This window comes from Alexandromys fortis, unplaced genomic scaffold (assembly GCF_014885135.2).
Source record: "Alexandromys fortis isolate MF-2015 unplaced genomic scaffold, M_Fortis_MF-2015_v1.1 scaffold_217, whole genome shotgun sequence".
Classification (NCBI taxonomy): Eukaryota; Metazoa; Chordata; class Mammalia; order Rodentia; family Cricetidae; genus Alexandromys; species Alexandromys fortis.
This window is the reverse complement of record NW_026068098.1, coordinates 117,502-141,242: the sequence shown is the minus strand read 5'-3', so window position 1 is coordinate 141,242 and position 23,741 is coordinate 117,502. Positions and strand designations below refer to the sequence as shown.

The 23,741-nt window shown below is 52.2% G+C and overlaps 2 protein-coding genes across 5 annotated transcripts in view; one reads left to right on the top strand and one right to left on the bottom strand.

The window, feature by feature from the left end:
- Abcb8 (ATP binding cassette subfamily B member 8) overlaps window positions 1-13,942 on the bottom strand; it is a 15,818-nt gene extending 1,876 nt beyond the window's left edge. The window contains exons 1-14 of one of the 2 annotated variants that reach the window (XM_050123752.1): window positions 13,742-13,942; window positions 8,946-9,246; window positions 8,466-8,621; window positions 8,295-8,389; window positions 8,064-8,169; window positions 7,243-7,404; window positions 7,036-7,121; window positions 6,824-6,921; window positions 5,794-5,899; window positions 2,663-2,696; window positions 2,351-2,487; window positions 2,107-2,201; window positions 1,777-1,910; window positions 1,064-1,211 (exon numbers count right to left, since the gene is read on the bottom strand). In XM_050123752.1, the coding sequence (XP_049979709.1) occupies window positions 1,064-1,211; window positions 1,777-1,910; window positions 2,107-2,201; window positions 2,351-2,487; window positions 2,663-2,696; window positions 5,794-5,899; window positions 6,824-6,921; window positions 7,036-7,121; window positions 7,243-7,404; window positions 8,064-8,169; window positions 8,295-8,389; window positions 8,466-8,621; window positions 8,946-9,246; window positions 13,742-13,836 (1,753 nt within the window). In that variant the 5' untranslated portion in view covers window positions 13,837-13,942. The remainder of the gene's footprint in view (window positions 1-1,063; window positions 1,212-1,776; window positions 1,911-2,106; window positions 2,202-2,350; window positions 2,488-2,662; window positions 2,697-5,793; window positions 5,900-6,823; window positions 6,922-7,035; window positions 7,122-7,242; window positions 7,405-8,063; window positions 8,170-8,294; window positions 8,390-8,465; window positions 8,622-8,945; window positions 9,247-13,741) is intronic. The other variant, XM_050123753.1, reaches the window with a different exon arrangement.
- Window positions 13,943-15,429: 1,487 nt separating this feature from the next.
- Atg9b (autophagy related 9B) lies at window positions 15,430-23,725 on the top strand. 3 transcript variants are annotated; one of them, XM_050123716.1, is made up of 15 exons: window positions 15,434-16,174; window positions 16,574-16,718; window positions 16,824-16,869; window positions 16,989-17,051; window positions 17,422-17,583; window positions 18,151-18,292; window positions 19,620-20,374; window positions 20,546-20,702; window positions 20,924-21,103; window positions 21,516-21,752; window positions 21,925-22,055; window positions 22,214-22,310; window positions 22,481-22,604; window positions 22,687-22,826; window positions 22,987-23,725. In XM_050123716.1, the coding sequence occupies exons 1-14, from the start codon at window positions 16,172-16,174 to the stop codon at window positions 22,809-22,811; spliced, it is 2,367 nt and encodes a 788-aa protein (XP_049979673.1). In that variant the 5' UTR covers window positions 15,434-16,171; the 3' UTR covers window positions 22,812-22,826; window positions 22,987-23,725. The 3 variants fall into 3 exon arrangements, with proteins under 3 accessions (XP_049979672.1, XP_049979673.1, XP_049979671.1); XM_050123715.1 differs by having other exon boundaries at window positions 15,430-16,718; XM_050123714.1 differs by having other exon boundaries at window positions 16,093-16,718; window positions 21,555-21,752.
- The last annotated feature ends 16 nt before the right edge of the window (window positions 23,726-23,741 follow it).

Sequence of the window (23,741 nt, the reverse complement as noted above, 5' to 3'; positions counted from 1 at the left end):
AAAAAAAAAAAAAAAAAAAAAAAAACATGCACGAGTGCCCCTTCCTAGGCAGGTCTCTGAGCTGAGTGAGCAGCTCCCAGCAGGTGCCTACAGCAACAATTAGCTTCCGGGATCCCAGCCTCAGCTGTAGGAAGACCACTTGGTAACCAAGCATGAGCAGTGCAGCAAAAATGCTAAACACAGAAGCACCTGAAGCCACAGAGGACAGACGTGACATTCTGGGAGCCACAAATAACCTCAAGGGACTGCAAAAGAATGGCAGGGTCACAGGTCAGTAAGGGGAACAGTCCTGGGAAGCCCAATAACAAGGGACACTGGAATTAAAAGCACAAGGAACTGCCCACCAGGAGAGAGAACAACACAGAGCCCTGAGCACGTAAGCACAGCGACATCAGGACCTGAAGGGACTGCTAGAGATGGGCACAGGCTGAAAGATCCAGGTCAGTAGCTGAGAAGCCTCGAGAGGTACTGGAACATTCCGTACATAACCCAGTGGCTGGCTAGCACATACTCTCTATATGATACACACAGCCGCAGAGTTGGACAGAAGAGCTGTAGGGATGAACATCCAAGGCTCAGGGTGTCACAGGCACGAGTTAGTGTGCTACTGTATGGTCCAGTACCCTGAAATGAAAAAGGCCTACACAAGACGCCAGCCTGTTGTGCTGAGGGATGCCACTGAAGTGCAAGAGACCTGGGGTATTCTGGGAACCAGAAGAACAGGGACAGTTTTAAGAGGAGTTCTCTTTCCTGTCTTGGGTTGTGGTAGGGCTCCAGAGTATACAAGTCCCATTTACTGTTCTCCCATTTACCACTGTTATATTCTCTGTGTCCTCTCAAAGCCCTGTCTAGTCTGTTATGCCTAAGTCACATGAGTTGGAGTTCTGTCCCCACAGAGCCACCTTTGTCCCCTCAGCCACAGTCTGGCATTTCCTGGTTTCTATTCTAGCTCTGAGTTGCCCCTCTCAAGAGTCACACTGAATTGCTCATTGCCCGTAGAACCCTGGCTCCTGAGCCTCACCACTGCCCTGATGACCTAGTAGCTTCCCACCAAGGGACCCACCAACCACGGTACTGTAGCCATCAGGGAAGCTGCTGATGAACTCGTGGGCATTGGCTTCTCTTGCAGCTGTATACACCTCTTCATCAGAAGCGTCCACTTTCCCGAATCGGATATTCTCCATGATGGTTGTTCCAAATAGGACTGGCTCCTGCAAGGTTGAAGGGCACGGGAACACAGAGATGGCACTTACAGACTATACTGAGTCCAGTCTCAGAATTTGGGGACTGCCATGAGCACCAGGGACCTATTTTAGAGAACCCCAATTTCAGGGAGGGTCTGAAGTTCAAAGCCAGACTCCAATCATGTGAGGACAGGGTGGCTCATTCAGTGAGACACAGACTCCCTCACCAAAGGTGATGATGGACAGGCCCTATAAAGTGATAGTGGGCCATCTGAGTTTTAGTCTCTTCCTACATGTGGGTAGTTGTCACTCCCATGGTGGTGTGTTGGCTTTATCTCTAGCCCACAAAGAAAAAAATGGCACCCTGTGGGTGGTGGCCACTGGCAGTCTCAGGACCTCTGCTTTCAGATCCTAAGACCGCAGTGTCTATGCTCTGGAGTACGAGCATCGAGCCGCAGCTGTCTGGGAGAGGACATCCTGGACCTGGAGAATGGCCACAGACATCCTCAGAGGATCAGGGAGAGAAGTAGTGGAGAAGAAAGAAAAGGGGCTCCGGTTTGATGCTCAGACCCTGCCAGCCTCTGCCCTTCACCTGGCTGATGAAGCCGATGACCTGGCTCCGAAGCCAGGAGGGGTTGAGAGTACGTAGGTCATGCCCATCCAGTGTCACCATGCCAGCTGTGGGGTCATAGAAGCGCTCCAGCAGGGAAGCCACTGTGGTCTTTCCTGGAGGAAGGGGAAGTTGGAGGTGTGGGGAGAGAAGAGAGGGTTTTGGAGACTCTCCCAGCAAAGAGAGACCCTGTGGCATGGAGGATACCCATCCCAGGTAGGAGCAGGAACTAATAGGGTTTGCTACCAGCCATGCTCCAAATGGTTACCAAAAAATGAACCAGAGAACAGGAGATGGTGAGGTTCTCCTTACCTCCCCCAGACTGGCCCACAAGGGCCACAATCTTGCCAGGTGGCAGCGTCAGGGTGAAGTCTTTGAGTACCTCGAAGCCGGGGCGGCAGGGGTAGCTGTGGATGGCCAAGTGAGCCCCAGTCAGACCAGGTTTCTGAACCTTACTGTCCTTCTAAGTCCCCCGACAGGGCCTTGCTTACAGGGAGTATTCCGTTAGAATGCCTCCCGACTTCCTCTCATGCTCAGCCCACCCACCAATGCTGACCTGAAGCTGACATTCTGGAAGGTGATGGAGCCATGGAGGTCCTTGCTGGGGATGCAGTAGCCCCCTGTCAATGGGATGCAGGGGCTCAGGGCCATGTACTCAAAGACGCGGGCACCTGCACTCATTCCACGTACCACCTGCAGAGGGAATCCAGCTTGTAGTTTAAATTAGAAACTGGGGCTCCCATGGAAGGGGGCTTCTGGTACTGGATAGGGCTGTAGTGTGTCTATCCAGAGCTCGCACACACACACACACACACACACACACACACACACACACACACACACACCATCTTGGGACAATCTCACTTACCTGACCAAACAGGACAGAGAGACTGGCCATAGACCTGTCAGGTGAGAGAGTTGGAAGAGGTGTTAATAAGAGCCGGAGAGAAGGGAAAGGTTGTGGTAGGAGAGACAAGGACACAGGGCTAATGCAGAGAAAGCCCCCAATATCTTATGGCTACAGGAGCCCTGTGACCCTGTGATACCAGATCACTAAGCTTCTGTCTTCTCTCCAGTTACAGGCTAAGCCAGGATCTGAGGATGCTCCAGGAGGTAGTGAATGTGGGACATGCCTGGGACTCAACGGTATGCCCAAATGCTTCCAGGCCTTCCGTATGCAGGGTGAAGCTGGTCCACAGCACTATAGAGGACATCAGCCCAATGGAAAGGGTATAACTGATCCCATGACCTCTACCTGACCTGACTGTGTGGATGCCTTGACAGAGGTCACAGGGATAGGTGTAGGTCCACACTGGGAGGACAGATCTAATGGTAGACATCGGGGGAAACAAGGACCCACTTTCAAAGTAAGGTGAGGAGTCACGCCCTTTCAGAAAATGAAGAAAATAGGGGCTGGGCTATACGGGGAAGCCCTGGAGAGCCCCCAAAGCAAAACTCCCCCACAAAGATTTTACTGTGGGTTTGCCCTAAAGTTGGGTATGTGTAGGAGATGGCATGTGTTTATCTGTCTAGACAGTGGGTCACCTCCCTTGTCTTGGCAGGGCTGGGGCTGGAGCTGGTCGCCTACTATGAGCTAAGGAGGCAGATGAGTCAACAGCCTTAGTCACGGTCCCCAGTGGGTTGGCCAACCCATCACTGTATATGCAGCTGTGTGCAATGGGTCCTTTCTGAGGAAAAAGGCTGCCATCCCAGAAAGCTATGGGACAAATTCACTTTTTTTTTTTTTTAAAGGTGCTAGAGTAAGCACTTTAAAGTTCCCAAGGAAACAGTTATGGAAGGCTTAGGGAAATAGGCACTTGTCAGGAGCAGAAGGCTGTGGAGGGCGGGGCTAGGTGGGTGAGTTATCTGTGGATGTGGATGGGACCAGCTCACAGGAGACCTGGAAGCCATTAGAGCCTGGCAAAGGGGCCAACCGCAACTGAAATCCAAAACACACATGACTCACGGGAGTGCCCTGACCTTGCTCTGAGAGCTGGCACAATGGGGCCAGCTGCAGACTGATGAAGTGAACTGGCCCGGACAAGTTCCCTAGGAGACCATCCATTCTCTGCCAAAAGGAGCACTTAGCTGGGACTGCTCTGTCCTGCTCATTCCTCCCTTTGGACCTCAGCCCCGACATGTAGACCCTTGGATACACAGCAAGGGCCAGGAAGAAACACAGCAGCTTCCTTAAGGAGGCCGATTCCTCCAGGTGGCTGGTGATGGCGATCTGACCGGGGCCTGAGATGGTGCAGGCTGCCCCCAGGGCTGCCCTGCAAGTTACAAGCACAGTGTTGCTTAGGGCTTAGTAGTACAGTAGTAGGCAGGTAAGAACATGAAGGTGGGAGGTGTGTGCCCAGGGAGTAGAGCCAAGTAGTTAGGCTGAGTGCACGGCACAAGAAGGATAATGAGGTGCTAGAGTCCAAGCTGACCAGGGAATTAATTAGGTCAGCGAGGTAGCAGAGGGGACATGGTGATTGCCACCTCTTCTGCAATCAGAGCACCTAGATCCCAAAGACAGGAAGGAACAGCTGCTGGGCCAGAGGGTCTGAAGGTCCTTGGTGTGGAGCAGGAAGGGAACCAGGGGCAATGCTCATGCAGCTGGGAACCAGGTGTACTCTGTAGACTGCTGGCTGCAGTGGGGATGGGACTGTTCTACCATACTCAGGATTGGCCTTACTTCACCTGGGCACTGTCACTGAACCATTCTCTAAGAAGCAATGGCAAGATAGGACTCTGGGCAGGGGCAGGGCTCCACTGGGATCAGATTGTCATCTCTAGCTGGGCAGTGTTGATGCACACCTTTAATCCCAGGACTTGGGAGGCAGAAGCAGGCGGATCTCTGTGACTTTGAGGCTAGCCTGAACTACATAGTTCAGCCAGGACTACTAGGACAGCCAGGGCTACACAGAGAAACCCTGTCTTACCCCCTCCTCAAAAGTTTTATCTCTGTAGGGAAGGATCAATTTGAGGAAGAGGGGGCACTTCTTGACATGGAAGGTGCTAATATGTCTTTGCTCTTAATTATTTATTATAGTATACTCACTCTTTAATTATTCATAATATATATTTATATGTTTACGCTTGCTATATATAGGGAAAACAAGGTAGAAAACAACAGAAAGTGTTTGAGTTTCATTGAGAAAGAGAAGGAGATTACATTAGAAGCCCATGAGGGGAACCCACTGAGGCTGCCTTATGCCCAAGGGGACAGATGAGCTCCAGGTTGCCGACAGGGTAGATGGGGCTCAACTAAGCAAGGAGTAGCATTTGTGCAGTAAGGAGGCTGTGTCTCACCCCAAGAAATGGTCTGAGGCCAAGACAGCCCTTAAAAAGCCTGTCAAGGATGGTCTATCTACAGAATACTCAGTTCTGACACATGCCACAAGATAGAGGGGACCCTCGCCCCCAAAGCACTGTGCTGGGTGAAAGCAGCCAGGAACAAAGGGAGGGACGATGTGTGATTGCTCTTCTGTGTGCTCTTCTGTGTGGCCAGGGTCACAGAAGGCAGACAGTAGAAGGGTGCCAGAGCTGGGGAGAAGTAGGGAGCCAGTGTTTAAAGGGAGTGAAGTCTCACTTTTGTGAGAAGCTAACATTCAGGTGATGGGTGTCAGTGGTGGCTGGAACACTGGGACATGCACAACGCTACCACAGTGGATACTTAAAAATGGCTAAGGTGGTAAACTTTCCATTGTCTATGTCACCACAATTCACTTGGTTTTTGAAAGCTTCTCAAGAACACTTGAGGGTTGTCTGGAAAGCTAATGATGCTGACTGCATTCCTGAATACAGGCTCAGTGAAGCCAGAGAAGGCTTTGGTGGAAGTTTTGGGGCTCTTCCCTGTGCTGTGTATCCTTGGGGGACCAGGCAGGGTTAGTGTTATGCACTAACCCCTCCTCCAAGCGTGCTGGCACCCCTGTTCTCCTAGTAAGCAGGGTTAAGGGAGGATGGGACAGATGAAGACAGAACTACTGAGAGATGAGAATGGTCCCCACTCACCTCTGTACCGTCTGGGAAGCCACCAGGAAGGACATGAGGTCTCCCCCTCTCAGCTGCTGTCCAGCCACAAGGGAGCCCCCAATGAACAGGGTGCCCAAGACCATACCTACATGGAAAGGGGCCAGGCAGTGAGGCAGGAAGTGGCTAGAGATGAGGGCTGAGTCCTGAGTCTTATCCCTGCTCTGCCACCAGCTGACTTTTAGGCCTGAATTCCTTATTTGCAAAACAAGATGAGCACGCCAGGTTTAATGATATTTAGTTAACACTCATGAGGCTAAGGCAGGAGGATTACGAGTTCAAGGCAGCCTGGGATACAGAAAAAGTCTGAAGTTAGCCTAGGTGACTTAGTGAAGGGCTGGGGAGATGGCTCAGTAAGTAAGGGCACACATCGCTCAGGCTGAGGACCTGAGCTCAGTTCCCAGCAGCCACATCAGGCAGCTCACAACTGCCTGTAACTTCAGCTCTGGTGGCCTCTGTGGGCCCTGCACTCACATACACAGACCCACATGTACACATAATTTAAAAATAAAAAAAAATGAGGGGCTGGAGAGATAGCTCAGTGGTTAAGAGCATTAATTGCTCTTCCTAGGTCCTGAGTTCAATTTCCACAACCACATGGTGGCTCACAACCATCTGTAATGAGATCTGGTGCCCTCTTTTGGTCTGTAGGTATACAGACAGTACACTGTATACATAATAAATAAATAAAAATCTTTAAAAAAAAAACTATAAAGGGCTGGAGAGACAGATTAGTAGTAGTAGTTTTCCTAAAATACTTAAGGTCCTGATGCTACCCTAGTGGCACAAAAATAAATAGGAGTGGGGAGGGACAAGAGTACACACACTCCCTAAGGGTGCCCTGTAGCATTCTCCGTAAGCTAAGGAAGGAATGTCACTCTCTAGTTCTCTACAGTTGTTGGTAGCTGGAGCATCTCACAAATGAATCTGGGCAGGTGGAGACTGCTGCCTATCTCTGCTCTCACCTAGCCCATGCCCACGTCCCCTCCCAGGCAGGGCCTCATTCACTCACAGTTAAAAGCGATGTTGGAGAGCCCTTGGAACAAGGCAATGCCCCTGCCCAGCTCTTCTGCTTTACAGCGGCATGACTCCAGCTCTGTTTGATAGCGTCTGGGAAGAAAGGCCAGCCTGAGCACTCAGGAAGCATCCGGGCTGAGGGCCAGGGCAGGGGAGGGTATGTGAGAATGATGGACCCATTTTGTATTCTGCTTTCCCAGGACTTACTCCTCTTCCCTCTCCTCCATAGCAAAGGCCCGCACAGTCCGAACATTGCCTAGGGCCTCGTCTGCTACGCCTGTTGCCCTGGCAATCTGCATGGAGACAGAGAAACAGGGAGTAGGTTATAGACAGGAAGAGGGGCAACGAGGGTAAAGAGGAATGGGCCAGAGATGCTAGGAAGAAACAAGGGAGACATGTCAAGAATTCCAGTACCTGCTCCTGACATTGGCGAGACAGCTTTCGGAGACCTGTGCCCATCAGGGTGCCCACTCCCATGAGGGCAGGTGTGGCGATAGCCAGCAGCAGTGTGAGGCGTGGGGACAGCATAGACAGGGACACCAGGCTACCAATCACTTGGGTACAACTGCGCAGTCCCTGGGTAGCGAGAGGAAGGCAGGAGGCTTTGGAGCATCAGCACATGTGGGGGGTGTTCTGCTGAGGGTGGGATGAGTACAGCTCTGGAGGTCCTGGGGCAGTCACTGGTGACCACCTGATCACAAGCTGTGGAAGCGATGGGTGGGAATGTCCACAGGCTAAACTCCTTTGACTCTAGACAAATCCATTGCTTATTTCTGTTCTGGACACACTGAGCTGCACAGGGATATGCTGACTGCCAAGGGCCAGAGTTCTGCCAAACCTGGAGCCAGGTGAGGGAGGGGCTCACAGGGTGGGCTGTCAGTATGCAGGAGAGTCATTAATGAATTCAATGCTGACTAGCAAAGGGTACAAAGGGGTCAGGCTGGGTCAAGTGAGTTTACTCCTACCAGGGTGGTTCATAATGGACTATAAATGGCTTTCTGGGGGAGCCAGGGTTTCAGAGCGTGGAGCAACAGTCTGTCCTGACCTTGACACTGTCCTGTGACTCCTTCCAGATTCACTGTTTTCTTTATCGCACACTTTCCCCAGGAGTAGTAAGCCTTACTCTACTGAGAGCTGGGCAGGGGCACTGCCTTGTTCCAGCGCAATTTCAGGATGTCAGAGCTGGGGCAGACAAGTATGGCTGCTGACTTTGCACAAGGGCCTGACCCACTGACCTGGGAGATGACAAGCTTGAAGGACGACTTGAATTCTTGCACGTCGGTAGTCAAGCGGTTCACTAGCTGCCCTGTCTTTTTGGCATCAAAGAAAGCAATGTCTTGCCTGGCAGTAAAACATGATGGTAGTAGGTGGAGGAAGACAGGGAGATGTTACTTCAGGATCTGGCCCTCCGAGACCTCCTGGGAGCCATCAGTCACCCTGGACCCACCCCCTACAGCTGGCAGTACCGGAGCAGGGAGCTGAAAAGGGCTCTCCGCATGTCCATGGCCATGCGCTCACCGATGTGGGACAGCAGCACTAGGTATCCGAAGGTCAGCAATCCCTGTAAGACAGGCCTGGTACTCAGGGAGGCCCCAGGAAGGCTGCTGTGAGCCCCAGGCCCTCCCACCCCACTGTACCTGAACACCGTAGAGTAGGAGCAGCTGGGTACTGAGCCTACGGGACTCAGACACGAAACTCCCCACACGGTCCCTCATGTACTTGGCCACAATCTCCACCAGCTGGCCCAGGAGCAGGGGGATCTGCACATTCACTAGTGCCGCACCCAAGGCCAGCTGGAATGGGGACAGAGGGAAAAGACACTTGGAGAGGAGGCCATATTTGTCCCCTCCCCAGTTCTGACTTTGGCTTCTCCTTTCCCCTTACTGAGCCTTGTCCACCCTGGGGCTGCTCATGTGGTCACAGAAGCGTCCAGGCCTCCAGCCCCTGAGTTCTCATATCCCACAAACTCAGTCCCCCCGCATGGGTCATCCTGATGCCCAGAGCCCAGGCGGCCCTTGCTGTTCCCACAAGGCAGAAATGCTGTTCCTGTGCAACTCAGGTTTGGAGCTGCCTAGGCCTTTCCTGGCTTGAGCATAGAGGGGCAGGGAAAGCCTCACCACAATGGCTACCCCCAGGGCCAGCAGGTGGGGGTGAAGGAAATGCCAGAACAGCTTCCAGTTAAAGCGCAGCTCCAGGGCAGTGGGTGTGTGCTGGGCAGGACAGGATCCTTCGGCTTCACACAGTGCTATAAGACAGAGGCGGGGATGCTGCCACAGCACTGCAGGAACCACCAAGGTTCCCCCAACCCAACACCAGGCAGAGGGTCTCCGTCGGGAAGCTGGTGGGACTCGAGGGAGGTGAGCCCGGAGCTGGGCCACCGCCCGGAGGAGGCAGGAGCTGAATCGGTCATCTGAAGACCTGTAGATAGGAAAAGGCATCACAGCTGCGGTCCTGGTTGTCCTTCAAATGACTAACCACTCCCCTGGGCTCTGGGTGAGCCTCTGGAACAGCATTTTATCTGCTGCCTCTCCTAGGGACAGTTTTTATTTTACTTTACTTTTGAGATAAGATCTAGTAATATTCCCCAGCCTGGCCTTGAACTTCTGCTCCCAAATGACCCTCCTGTTCAGCTTCCTGAGTAGCTATGACTACAGGTATGTGCTACCTCACCTAGAGTGAATGTCTTAGGACAGTCTTAAGCAACTCTGGTTTGTAAGATGGAATGCAATGTTATCAGACTACACTCTTAAGAGTCTTTCCCCTAGCACTGCTTTTCAGCCAGCATCAGCCAGCATCAGCCAGCAAGGCCCCCATTTAGCCTCCAGCACCCTGGTCAGCACAGGTCTCCAGCCTGTCAAAGTGAGAAGAGTCGTGGAGTGGCAGCCAGCCCCTTTATAGGGCTGACCAAGGCTTCCAAGAGGCTGGCTTAGAGAAAATCCTGGGGGCAAGCTTCTTCGGGCCTGGCCCTGCACATGTGCAAGGTAATCAACACAGCAGCCACGACCTAGAAATAGTGAGTTGATGGTCCATAGTCCCTCCATGACTCTAGAAGATGCCCCTTATTCTCTCTTGGTAGGAACAACGACGGGCAGGTGGTAAATTTGTCCCAAGGGATGAGATGGGGAAGAGGGAACTTCACTGTCTGGCTCCAGAATCCTACAGTTCATTTCCAAAATTTGATATGGCCAAGGCTATGTGTGGTAGTCGAGGCCAGAGAGGCCCCAAAGTCTTTGGACTTATTTTACCCCATTACCCTACTTCATAGGTAGGCCCTGAGTGCCTGATGCATGAAGACAGAGGGCCAGACGTTCCTTTTCCACTGCTGACAGAGGACACAGAAAAACACAAAGGACCAATCTCATCCTCTTAGATGGCCAAGTCCTTTTTTCCTTCAGGTCTCAGACGTACATAATGGAAAAGTAGATTCAACTGCTTACAACATCTGTGAACCTAGTGTGTCATAGAGTATGGAACTGACCAAGTTGGGCAAAGCAAATTCCTTCTCCCGGGGTCATGCTGGTTGGGGCAAGGGTGGGGTGAAGAAGCCTAGAGGTCAGAGAGCAGCAGGCACCGCTGTGTCTGACAAAAGCATCAGAAGAGGCACTGGTGTATGGGCGCTGGTCAAGTTCAGACAGGGATAGAGGGGAGGGGAGGCAATGGAATGCTCTCAGGAGCTGCCGCAGTAAGAGTAAGAGTTTCAGCAACAATGTAGCTGTGTGAGGGAGAGGAAGCAGGTGCCCTGGCGGGGCAGCCATCCCAGTCTCAGCAGAGCACGGGATGTGAGAAGACCACTGTGCCGGCTCTTCAGGGCCATCTGTGGTTTTTAGGATAAGGCGTAATGAAATCAGATATTTTAGAAGTCGTAGGAGAAGAGCAGGAGGGGAAGGCCAGGGCAGAGGGAGTCTGTTTGGAGCAGAGGTTATCTGGCCAAAAGTACACAGAGGAATGCTCAAAACAGACTAATGAGGAGGACACAGCGGGGTGTGGCCGTGCAATCCTGAAATCCCAGACTTGGGAGGCTGAGGCTGGAAGATTTCAAGTTCAAGGCCAGCTGGTGCTACAAAGTGAGACCTCATTAACAGTTCCATAGTGCTCTTATAGAGGACCTGAGGTTGATTCCAGCACTCCTATCAGGAAGCTCACAACGGGTGTAATTGCAGCTTGAGGGGATCCAATCTCCCTGGCCTCCTCTGACACCTGTGCTATTGTACACTAACCCTCACACATACACACATAAAGATAATTAACATAAACATAGTTAAAAATAAATAAGAATCCAGAGTGAGGCTTTGCTTGGTCTTTAGTATCATGGCTTTTTGTATTTCCATACCCTCCTTATTAGAGATTTCACCCCTTCTTTGCTCTCAGGGAAGCCTGTGCTTAACCTTGCCCGGTTTGTCTTTTTTCCCACTGTCCCTGAAGACAATCTATCTTCAGTTTTAGACAAAACTCACTTCCTTTTCTTTCTGTACCACTGGCCTACTTCTCCATTAGCTAGTATCTTCCTGAGGGGCAAGGCCTTATTCTGTTCTCCAGAACACAGGAAACCTCTGGGATATGACATGTCTACTGAGCAGATGTTTGCGGGGCTGTGCAGGTCCCCATGCACAGGGAGCTGCATCACAGGCTGACCTGACACCTGTGATGTTTTGCAAACACACAGATTCACTGTGACTGGCATTGTATATTGTGACTTAGCACAATTCCCCAGTACAATCCAGCACTCTGTGTGTGTGGATGCCAAAGCTGAAAGGTTTCACAAAATACTTCCCTTAATTATGAAACACATATTCTGACAGTTTCTACTATATTCCTTCCAAAATGACCCTGACTGCTAAATTCCTTTCATGAACTGAAATGAACACATTCATTTTTTTGGTCTTACCTTGTGTCTCCTTATGGTTTAAATATTATCAACACCCTCGTTCTTTCCTAAAGACTGTTTTCGAAGCATTAATAATTTACCACGGCTACTTTCCAGCTACTCTCATCTCCTGCAGACCAGGACTCTAAGAAGGCGCCGCGACCGCCAACAATTGGTGGACAGCTTCCAGCCAGCACTTCTAGCTCGGGGCTTGTCCTTCCTCCATCAAACAGATGGGCTTCCACACGGTCACCCACCCTTGGCAATCTTCCTCTGGACTCCTTAGGGAAACAGTTGCTTCTTATAGAATATTTACAATTAAATTCTAGATTCTGGGTAGCAGGGCACCCCTACAATCCCAGCACTCAGAAGACAGGGGCAGGTGGATCTCTGTGGGTTCAGGCCCCAGGCCAGTCAGAGCTGCATAGTGAAACCTTGTCTTCAAAACCAAACCAAAACAAAACAAAGCAAGGGGAGGGGGAAGAAAAAAATTTCTGGATTCTGGATTCTTGCTTGTTTTCAACCCATTTTTTCCTCTGGTCCAGTGAGTATAGGCTGGATTTTTTTTTTTAATTTTTTTTTTTTTAAGACAGGGTTTCTCTGTGTAGCTTTGGAGCCTGACCTGGCACTAGCTCTTGTAGACCAGGCTGACTTCAAATTCACTGAGATCCACCTGCTTCTGCTTCCCCAGTGCTGGGATTAAAGGAGTGTGCCACCACTGCCTGGCTGGAGTTTTTATTTTTTAAATCTTACCAAGAATGGCTCAGGTTTTTCTACCCAGGGTACTAGGAATTGAGCCTATGGTTCATGTATGACAAGAAAATGTTCAACCACTGAACATGATCCCAGCCCTCTTTTTGCTCTTTATTTTTTACATTTTATTTATTTGTGTGTGTATGTGTGTGAGTGCATGTGTATATGAGTGTGTGTGCACGAGTGTGTGTGTGCACGTCCGAGTGAGTGGAGATCAAAGGACACTTGCAGGAGTCAGTTCTCGGCTTCCACGTGTGGGTCCCAGGGACTGACAAACTCAGGGGATCATGCTGGTACCACATCCTTACCTACTGAAACATCCGAATGGCCTTTTTACTCTTCATTTTGACACAGGATCTTACAAAGTTGTCCAGTTAGGCCTTGAACTTAGAATGTATGATATACATTCTACTGTACATTGAATTTAGACTCAGCCTCCTGAGAAAATAGGACTGTAGGCTCCTACTAGGCCCAGTTCAGATTGACTCAATTCCTAATGCATCTAGCTCTAAGAATCACTTCTTGATTCATTCTGTACACGCCATAGCCCAGAATGACTCAGAATTCACTCTGTAGCCCATGCTGGCTTCAAATTCCCAGCAGCCTTCCTGCTTCAGCCTGAATGCTGATATTTCACTGCGTAGCTCTGGCTGGCCTGGAGCTCTCTATAGATCAGGCTGCCTTGAATTCACAGAGTTCCACTAAGCCCAGCTAGGAACTACTTTAAAACATTTAAATGTATGTGTTTATTTATTGGGTTTGGGGTCAAAGGACAATTTGCCGGAGTTGCGCTCTCCTATCATAAGCGTTCTCAGGTCGAACCCAGGTCTTCAGGCTTGGTGCAAGTGCCCTTGCCCACTGAACCAGCTCGCAAGCTAAAGAATCTCTTTTCATCGTTTAAAATTATTTCGGCTAGTCCTGAAACACCATCAATAGTAAATATGTATGGACACCAATTACAGATACGTCCAGATCTCCAGGTGGATTACCAGAAAGCGGACGCCGGGGGCGAGAGGCGCCTCTTGATGGGCAGTGGTGCCAGGGTGTGACCACAGACCCGGAGTCCGAAGTGTCTTGTTCACTAGTAGGTGCAGACCTTCGGAGCCTCCTGCTGGCACCCACACTGCACCGTAAATAATTGAGGCCAATTCCCTGGAGAGTGACATTCTACTCCTGCCGAGAGAGCCTACAGCTCCCAGAAGGCCACGCGCGAGTCCAGAACTCCACCTCCCAGCGGGCCCCGCGCGATGCCGGCCGGTCAATGGCCTGCACTTTAAGTAACCCTCATTCTTTTACCTGGCGGCCGAGAATGTCTGGAAGCGCAAGGATTGTAGCGACCAGCCTGGAAATGAACCACCCCGAATTCCGACCCGAAATAAGTGCACCAACATGTTGAGGCAGTAAGACAGGAGCAATAGGCAACGGCAATCTCACTCTCATCCTACCAAGGGCTCCATGTTAGCTATGGCCACCATCCCGACAACCCCCTCGCACCTCAGCGGTGATTGGAGAAAAGAGTCATCAGACTTGTCACAAAGCTGTGATTGGATAAAATGTTGACTGAGGCGGTACTTTTCGTTCAGTGCCCTAGTGTCAGGTGACGGTCGGAGGGTGTGCTACGTTTATTCTCACGTTAGGGGAGGTCTTAACGCTCTGGCTTCTGGCGGTTTCCCTAGGGATATCCCTGATAGTCTCTACGTGCCCTGACGTCTTCAGAGAGTGTTTTGTGCTAGTTTGGGGGAGGAATGGGCGAAAATAGACTGGGGAAGTTTAAAACAAACCAAAACCTACATGCACGTGACATGCCACCACTCTAGTCTCCGGCTCTTGGAGACTTGAGCCACATGCATTGAAAACGCCCCGACTGGTCCTGATAGTGACCCTCAATTATTTTGAATGATTCGTATGGAGATTATGAAGCTTATCAAGGTGCAACCTAAGATCTAACCCACAGGTTCCTTCCTGATTTGGGTCTTAATCACTGGCCTAAGGTTCTAGCCCAAGAGCGAGAGGCGCTTGCACCTGTGGGGCACTTATTATTGCTATAATTATCCCCTTTACGATCTCCCAACCGAGTCCTGCTACGTAGCTCTGGCTAGCCTGAAACTCCCTTCGTAACCCAGGCTTGTCTTGAACTCGCTATCCTTCCTTCCCAGCGCTGGGATTACAGGCTTGAGTCACCAAGCCTTCTATGTAATTATTTTCTTAACTGCCTCCTCCACCGGGTTGTGGCTTCTTGGTGGGAGTGGCTCTGACTCGTTCCCGTTCCCCTCCAGACTTGTCAGGGAAAAGCGTCCTGATACTCACTGCTCACCAGGGGGCGCCTCTTCTGGTCCTCATCTGAACATTTGAACTAGTGTTACTACGGATGGTGCTTCCGAGATTCAAAACGACTGAGGGAGGAAAATAGATGCTGTGGATATGGGAATTTAGAGTGAGACTGGACCGAGGAAATCAGGCTGTGTGTAGTCGCAAACAAGTATGGACCATCAAGGATGCTGTGTGAGTGATGGCCCAGGGAGGTACCAGTTAAAACCTCACTTAACCCCTCTCTCTAGAGGTCTCAGAAAGATCATGAGTCCCCACTCCCCCCCCCCATTTCTATTTTGTCACTTACAAAAAAGTTTTCATAGTTCTACACCTTGCCCAGCCACAAAGGTATGGAAGCCATGAAAACTATGGTGACAATTCGTTTGCCAGAAAGGAGGCAGAAAAATAAGAAAACTTGGGTCAAACTTGTGGGAAATTCCATGAAAGTCCTCCATGTTCCTCCAGGAAACAGTCTAGGAAGCACCATGTTCCTCTCCATTTCTGGACACCTGAAGGCCCTGACACCTGCTAGCCAAGTCAGCCTCTCAGGCATGGCTTCGGTTAGGGCACTTGGTGACTCAGGACCTTGGGAATGGCGTTGGGCAAGCCATCAGACCAGCCACCTGGGCCTCCTCCTCCCTGGTGAGGCAACAACAAGGAATTCAACTCAGCCAGTCCATCTCCGCATGCCCACATCATCCTCCCAAGTTCTTACCACCTGCCATTGCTGGAGCTTCTGAGGAGGCCCCTGACACCAGGTCAGGGCTTGGAGGAGAGTATACTGGGGTTTAAGAGGGTAAAGAAGACATAATGGAACTTGCAAGGAACCAGGCTTTTCTACTTTAAGCCCTTTAGATGATTTCTCAAATCCAAGATGGCTAGCATTTCTTCCTTTTCCTTCCTTCCTGCTGTTTCCTCCCAGCCTCTGTCTCTTCCCAAGTGCCGGCAGATCTGAGTGGGCAGGTGATCTTCAGTCATTCTCTTGGGTGTGGAGGGGAAGGAATTAAAGATTTAACATCTCATTCCCAAGACTCCATAACCCTCTGATGGGATTTTGCTTTTCTTGTGCTTGTTATTTTTGTTGTGTCTACCCTCTCTTCCACTTTTGTGCCCTCAAGGGCTGGCAGCAGAGATATCAGGTATCTCTTCTAGTCCCCAGAGCTCTTGAACCCCTGCCTCCCAAACTGTTCCCTCCCAGGCGTGGAGCCTGGACCTTGGCCCCAGGTTGCCCTGCAAGAAGTGTGTGAGTGATCACACAGGTGGCGGAGGGCTGGCATGCCTGAGGCCTGCCCAGCCTGAGTCACCTGGTGCTGTTGTTGTCATTGTCCCTGTTGTAGTCTCTGCTTAGCTTCACAGACCTCTGTGGAAAGAGCAGCAGCCCAGTCCCTTCAACCTCTCAGGAGAAGCACCCGCCTGATGGTGAGCCGAATGGGGTGGGGGGGGAGCCGGAGGCAGCGGGGGCGGTGGGGAGACTTGGGGCCCAGCTCAGTGCCTCTGCTCCCAATGGCACTGCCACTGCCTGCTTCTCCATGTCGGGGACTTGGGGGAGGGAGGATCTCTGTCTTCTCTCTGTCTCCTGCCCCTCGTACAAGAAGCTGCTCCTCTTCACTGTTTCCTCCTGCCTCAGGGTCCCCCTGCTTGGTGACTCAGGAGGCAGGGGCTTCTCAGCTTCCATACAATACCTCACCCACCCCAGCCACACCCCTAACACAGACCCATCCCACAATGACACCCACCTCTGCTTCCCCCTCGTGGGGGTCCCACTCCACCCCACCCCTGGCCTCGGTCACTCCCCCTCCCTCCTGCCGATGCCCCCAGGACCATCCTGGGCTGCGGATAGGTCCTCTGATCCCTGAGCAGGATTATGAACGACTAGAGGACTGTGACCCTGAGGGGTCCCAAGACTCACCACTCCACGGGGAGGACCATCAACCCTTGCTTCATGTGCCTGAAGGACTCCGTGGTAAGTGTGGGGGTATTTGAGACATGGAGCAGGTTGGAGATCTAGGCAGGTTTGGGTTTGCATGGGCCATGATGCCAAGTCCCGACATGGTTTCTCTGTACCCAGGCTCCTGGCATCACATCCAGAACCTGGACAGCTTCTTCACCAAGATATCCTTTGTGGCCAGCATGCAGAAGGACATGGTGGGGGACTGTGGATCAGGGGAGAGTGGGGGAAGTCTCTTTGGGAAGAGTCCATAGACAGGTTTATTTCTTGACAAACTTGCCACATCTACAGCTACCACCAGCGGAATGGTTTTGCCTGTATCCTGTTGGAGGATGTCTTCCAGCTGGGGTGAGAAGTCAGTCCTATCCCTAAATTCTGTCTTCTTTTCTTATCTTTAGGTTTTTGTTTTGTTTTTGAACCAGGGTCTCATGTATTCCAGGTTAGACATGAATTCCTGTTACTCCTGCCTCTACCTCCCAAGTGCTAAAATTACAGACATGTGCTACCAAACCCAGTTTCTGTGGTCTGGGAGAGCAAATCTAGGGCTTCATGTATGCGAGGCAGACACTCTACCAACTGAGCTGTGCCCCAGCTCTCCTTTTTCAGTTCTAGTCTTGGTGAGGGGTCATATAGCGCCTCAGCTTGTCTGGCAACTGGTCTAGGAGTCCACCTTGCCCTTAGGCCTGACCAGGGCCCTCTCCCTGCATCCCTTCCTCAGACAGTTCATTTTCATTGTCACCTTCACGACCTTCCTCCTTCGCTGTGTGGATTACAATGTCCTCTTCAACAACCAACCAAAGAACCATACGAGACCTGGAGCATTCCACAACAAAGTGACCTTGTCAGATGCTATTCTACCCTCAGCCCAGTGTGCAGAGAAGTAAGTGACGGTCTGGTAGGTGCCTCTGGATTAAACTCACAAAAGGATGGAAGAAAGGAACCTCCCTCTACTGTCCCTTGGTCTAGATCAAGTCTCAAAGTGCTTGGCTTATTTAAAAACATACCCCAAGTTGACCGAGCATTTCAAAGCCTTGTATTATGAGTCACATTTCTGTTTACCTTATTAGAAATTAAAGGTGAGGACAACTGTTTATTTTTAGTGCTGGGGAGCAAACCTAGGGCTTCTGGCATGCTGGGCAAACACTGTACCACTCAGATACATCCCTAGCCCTGAGGACAACTTTACAACTTAAGAATGCACAAGTGCATGTCATATAGGATGTCAGTATGATGTGACATCTTCACTTGCCCTGTAGTTCCTGGAAAACGCCTTTTTACACTCATGGGAAAATGAGAATACAAAAAACAGACAGCACGAGTGTTGTTTGTGAAAAGTGTTGACTTTGCAGACACTTTTGAAGCCCTCACTGAGGACCCCCCCCCCAGCCCCACTGAGACCTGCAGGTGTTTCTGTGGGTTTCCCACCTTTCTGTCCAACCTCCTGCAGGATCCACGACAGTGCTCTGTTGGTCTTCCTCCTAGTCTTGGCTGCTGGCTTCTGGCTGTTCCAGCTGCTTCGTTCAGTCTGCAACCTCTTCAGCTACTGGGACATCCAGGTGTTTTACAGGGAGGCCCTGCATATTCCCCCAGTAAGCCTGCTGTGACAGCCTGGGCAGAGGACGGGAGAGAGTGGGGCCAGACACATGGAAGGACCAACTGAGAGGAGCAGAAAGATGGAGGCTGAATGATACCTGCCCTGGGCCTTGAGTAATAGCAGGAGACACTGGCACTGCTCCTGGCACTTAGCAAGCTTGGCTCTGACCCTTGTGGAACTTCCTTTACTCAAATGGGTCATATACGGTGACTTATAGTCACATGCTGGTGGTAAAAACAATGGCTGTTTGGAGGATGGGCTGTCACTGGGCTTTCGAGGGCAAGAGGCATCCTGATTGGGTGAGGAAGGTCAGGCCAGCCAGACCTCTGAGCAGGAAGTGAGGAAAGCAGGCCGTAGGCAGTGGGGATAGGCTTGCCTGCCTGAAATAGTCTTCTAGGACACCTGAAATGGAAGCCACTCTCTTTTTTGTTTGTTTGCTTTTTGGAGACAGGATTTCTCTGTGTAGCTTTGGAGCCTGTCCTGGAACTCATGTTGTAGACCAGATTGGCCTCAAACTCATAGAGATCCCCTTGCCTCTGCTGGGATTAAAGGCATGTGCCATCACTGCCCCGGCTGAGAGCCACTTTTTACTGTCTGCTGGTCATGTTCCTTCTAGCTTTGTCCCTAAGTTTATTGTTAAGACATCTTCTTGGGTCCCCCATTTGTTGCTTCCCCTTGAATAGCATGAGCCTTTGGAGTAGGGTGGCACGGGCACAGCCACTGCTGGGGCTGTTGACCCCATCCTTCTTCCCTCTTGCCCTTCCTTTTCTCTTTCCTGCAGTGGAGGGGAAGATGGGAGGAGCTGTGGAGGCTGGTCCCGAGGAAATAACTGGACTGGGGAGACTGGGCTAAAGTACGGCTTGAGGCTCACATGGGTCCCTCCAAATGAAGCGTGGGAGTGCTCTCTTCCCTAGACACGGACACAGGCAGGGCTGTGTGGAAGCCTGGAGTGGGATGAGCACAACCCTGGCTTGCTCAGGCAGAAGGTAGTGAGAAGGGAGAAGAGGTTTCATTCTTTTATGTGTGGCAGTGAAGGGGCTCAAAAAAGGAAGCCAGGTCCCAGTCCCTGAAATTTACTAAAGAGGTGTCATCAGGAAGCATGTGACTAATGGCTACATGAGTGGCGGTGATGAGCAGCACAATTAAGAAGTGACAGAAAGAATGGAGAAGTGCTTCTGTCAGCAGAAGGGCTAGAAGACAGAACGCCAAGGTGGGGAGGCCACCAGGGCTGGAGTTTGCAGACAGCTCAATGGGTCATGGAGGTTGTGAATCTCTGTGGAGGGGAATACAGGTCCCTAGGCTCCCCTGTCCCCTTTCCTCAGGAGGAGCTCAGCTCGGTACCCTGGGCGGAGGTGCAGTCCCGCCTCCTGGAGCTTCAGAGGAGCGGTGGACTGTGTGTGCAGCCGAGGCCGCTGACGGAACTGGACGTCCACCACCGCATCCTGCGCTACACCAACTACCAGGTGGCGCTGGCTAACAAGGGTCTGCTGCCTGCCCGCTGTCCACTGCCCTGGGGGGGCAGCGCAGCCTTCCTCAGCCGCGGCCTGGCGCTCAACGTGGACTTGCTGCTCTTCCGTGGTCCCTTCTCGCTCTTCCGCGGGGGCTGGGAGCTTCCGGAAGCTTACAAGCGCAGTGACCTCCGGGGCGTCCTGGCCACACGCTGGCGGCGCACTGTGCTGCTGCTGGCCGCCGTGAACTTGGCGCTGAGCCCGCTGGTGCTGGCCTGGCAGGTGCTGTACGCCTTCTACAGCCACGTGGAGCTTCTGCGGCGTGAGCCTGGCGCCTTCGGGGCGCGCCGCTGGTCCCGCCTGGCTCGCCTGCAGCTGCGCCACTTCAATGAGCTACCGCACGAACTGCGTGCGCGCCTTGGCCGCGCGTACCGGCCTGCGACTGCTTTCCTCCGTGCCGCCGAACCCCCTGCGCCCCTGCGCGCGCTGCTGGCCCGCCAATTGGTCTTCTTTTCCGGAGCGCTCTTTGCCGCGCTGTTGGTGCTCACCGTCTATGATGAGGACGTGCTGGCCGTGGAGCACGTGCTCACTACCATGACGGTGCTCGGGGTCACAGCCACAGTGGCCAGGTTCGATGGCACATAACAGGGAGGAGATATTGGTGTGTGGCCTTTCTCTGACCTGGGCACAGGCTTCCTTTCCCTTAGCAAACCCTTCTGTCACCATCAACGCCCTTCAGCCCTGCATCCTACCTGCAGGTCTTCCTAACCGCATTCCTTACCCCCCGTCCTGCCCTTCAGGTCCTTCATTCCAGAGGAGCAATGCCAAGGGCGTCCCTCGCAGCTCCTGTTGCAGGCAGCCCTGGCACACATGCATTACCTCCCGGAGGAGCCTGGTGCGGCAGGTGCTCGTGCCAGCTCTTACTGGCAGATGGCGCAGCTGCTTCAGTACAGAGCAGTGAGTGCCCGGGACTACAGGAGGTTGTGGAGTAGGCCCTGTACAAGTTGTCTGGGAGAAGTTGTTGGCCACACGGGTGTGGCGTTGGGTCCACGAGGAGGCTTTGGAGTGAGTGGTTAAAGGCCTCCGACCTTAGACAGTGTTCCTGGAGGCTCGTGACCATGGATCATTTGTGGAGTCCTTTCGAGAATCTCTGCTCAGCCTCACCCCTGCTTCCTTAGGTCTCCCTCCTGGAAGAACTTCTGTCTCCACTCCTCACCCCGCTGTTTCTGCTCTTCTGGTTCCGCCCCCGTGCTCTGGAGATTATTGACTTTTTTCATCACTTCACTGTGGATGTGGCTGGTGTTGGGGACATCTGTTCTTTCGCCCTCATGGATGTGAAACGCCATGGGCACCCTCAGGTTAGAGCTCTTCCCTAGCCTTCAAAGTTGTGCTAGACAGGCATTTGCTTGCCTTACCAAAGCACACCAGATCTATAAAGCCGCTTACAGATTTGCTGTTACATAAAAAAAAAGATGATAAATGCAGAGGAGACTGCCCCCCCCCCCCGCCTATAACGGGAGCTGGCCAGTGGGTGAAGAGCGGAGCACAGGCTTGTCTTGGGAACTAGGGTTGCGCAGGGGGCAAAACACCAGAGCTGACTGTATCTGAGACTAAGCACCCATGTCCTGCTCCGCCGCTGCCCTACTGGATGATCTTGAACAAGTCCCAATCACAGCCTGGATTTCCTTCATCTGGAAGGCAGGGCAGTATTTGCTGTCCTGTCTACCCGTGTCCTGGTGTCTCTAACACCAGAAGGATTCTTCCTTGCAGTGGCTCTCGGAGGGACAGACAGAAGCCTCTCTCTCTCAGCGTGCAGAGGATGGAAAGACTGAACTCTCCTTAATGCGCTTCTCCCTGGCACACCCACAATGGCAGCCACCTGGGCACAGCTCGAAGTTCCTTGGACACCTTCGGGGCCGGGTACAGCAAGATGCAGCTGCCTGGGGTGCTACCTCAACACGAAGCCCACCGACCCCAGGGGTGCTCAGTGATTGCACATCCCCACTGGTGAGTTCCAGGCCTGCCTACTCCTTTGCCTGTCCTGCCCTCCATCTCACCTGGGCATTCCTGACTTGTGTGTTACCCTGGTAGCCAGATCAACCCATCACATCTCTTGTTTTTCTCGGGCCTCCCCTTATCCCTGCTGCTCCTCTGATGCTTTTGGCTCTCTTTTGTTCAGCCGGAAGCCTTCCTGGCCAACCTCTTGGTGAATCCCCGCACACCCCAGAGAGACCTTAGTCCCACAGCTCCCTGCCCTGCTGCCACAGCCAGCATCCTTGCCTCCATTTCACGGATGGTCCAGGACCCCAGGTGAGAGGTGGCGGTCTGAGATGCTTGGGGGTTTGGATTGGTGCTGACTCTCTGAGAGAGGGTGCTAGGGTACAGAGGGGACTTGGAAAGTGGGATGCAGTCTGGCCCACCTTCCTTTGTGAGGAAGGTGTCTCTTGACACTGGTCATCTTGTTTTAGCTGTGTGTCCCCAGGAGGCACTGGGGGCCAGAAGCTAACCCAGCTCCCAGAGCTTGTTTCTGCTGAGATGAGCCTTCATGCCATTTACCTACACCAGGTATGGAGAGGGTATTGGAAGAAGGTGAGCGAAATAAATACTGGGGGACGGGCCAGAATCTAAAGAGTACTCAACAGGAACTATGAGCTCTCTGTAGGTAGCTGAGGACCTTGGCCTTGCTCCCCAACCTCACATATGAGGGAGTCTCTCATCCTTCTTCCTCTATCTAGCTCCATCAACAGCAGCAGCAGGAACCATGGGGAGAAGCTTCAGCCTCTTCCCCACCCAGGCCCTGGTCCAGCCCTTCACAGCCAGGCTCACCAGATGAGGAAAAGCCATCTTGGTCAAGTGATGGTGAGGAGGGTAGGGGATAGAGGCAAGATCTTGGTGTTTCTTAAGCATCATGTCTGTGCTCACCCAATGGCATTGTCCCCAGGCTCCAGTCCTGCTTCCAGCCCAAGACAGCAGTGGGGTATCCAGAGGGCCCAGAATCTGTTTCCAAGGGGCTTTCAGGAGACCACAGACACCCAGAAGGAGCCCTTACCAGGCCCCTTACACTGACTGAAGATACCTCAGGTCAGTATTGCCCACATGGTCAAGCAAGCAAAGATAAAGAAACTAACTTGGGGTCAGTTTTGGAGAGATGGGGACACACTAGTTGAATCTGAGATGGTGGGGCTGTCTCACTAGAGCCTAGGTGCCTGGAATGCTTGCTGACAGCCTTTTTCTCCCACAGGTTCTGGCTTTCCCAGCTGCAGGAAACTAGATGGGGTGGCACGGAAAGATACATGGAGCCATCTTTTGAGCTCCACCCCCTCCCCAGGTCCAGGGTATTTTAGTTGGTCATGATCTGGGACTCAAAGAGGAGCTTGCCCAGAGAACAAAGAGTAGAAAAGAGATGGCTGTGAGCTGAAGATGGGCCCCACAAGAAGGGCTAAGATGGCATTAGCCCCAGCTGGCTGTTGCCTGGGAAGAAGGACCCTAGTGCCCTCAAGGCGGAGGGCAGGGCCCAGGCAGTGGCCCAGCTCAGTGTTAGGGATCCGTGAGGCACTGAGCCTGAAAGGCAGGGAAGTTGTTCCTGTTGGCCTCGCCTTTGAGTTCCTGTGGGACTAGGGGTGGGGGATATGGAGACTTGTGAGTGGAAAAACTAGAGAGGGTTGCTGTTTTTGGACGTCAGCGCTGCTGTGATGTCTGAGGAAGTGGGTGGGGCTCCTCATCCTGTGTGAAGTAAGCGGTGAAGATTGTTCACGGCTGTGCGGCACATCGCTGCCATGGGAATGTCTGGCATGCCCCACTCCTGGAAGCTGAGGGCTGCACCTGTTCACTCAATCACAGAACTGGCTGTGGCTGGTTGGAAACTTTTTTCAGAGTACTGGGTCACATACAGAGGTGTCTAGGACTCGCTGTCAAAGAATTACTGTCCCCACATCTGTACACATTAAAGCATGGATTAAAAGATTTTTCAATCATTGTAATCCACAAGAGTCGGGT

Excerpts from the sequence above, each read along its gene's own strand:
- Atg9b (XM_050123715.1), top strand. The coding sequence starts at position 16,172 with ATGGTGAGCCGAATGGGGTGGGGGGGGAGCCGGAGGCAGCGGGGGCGG. Across the intron at positions 17,584-18,150 it reads TCAGCCCAGTGTGCAGAGAA|GATCCACGACAGTGCTCTGT; the intron begins GTAAGTGACGGT and ends AACCTCCTGCAG. Across the intron at positions 18,293-19,619 it reads AGGCCCTGCATATTCCCCCA|GAGGAGCTCAGCTCGGTACC; the intron begins GTAAGCCTGCTG and ends CCCTTTCCTCAG.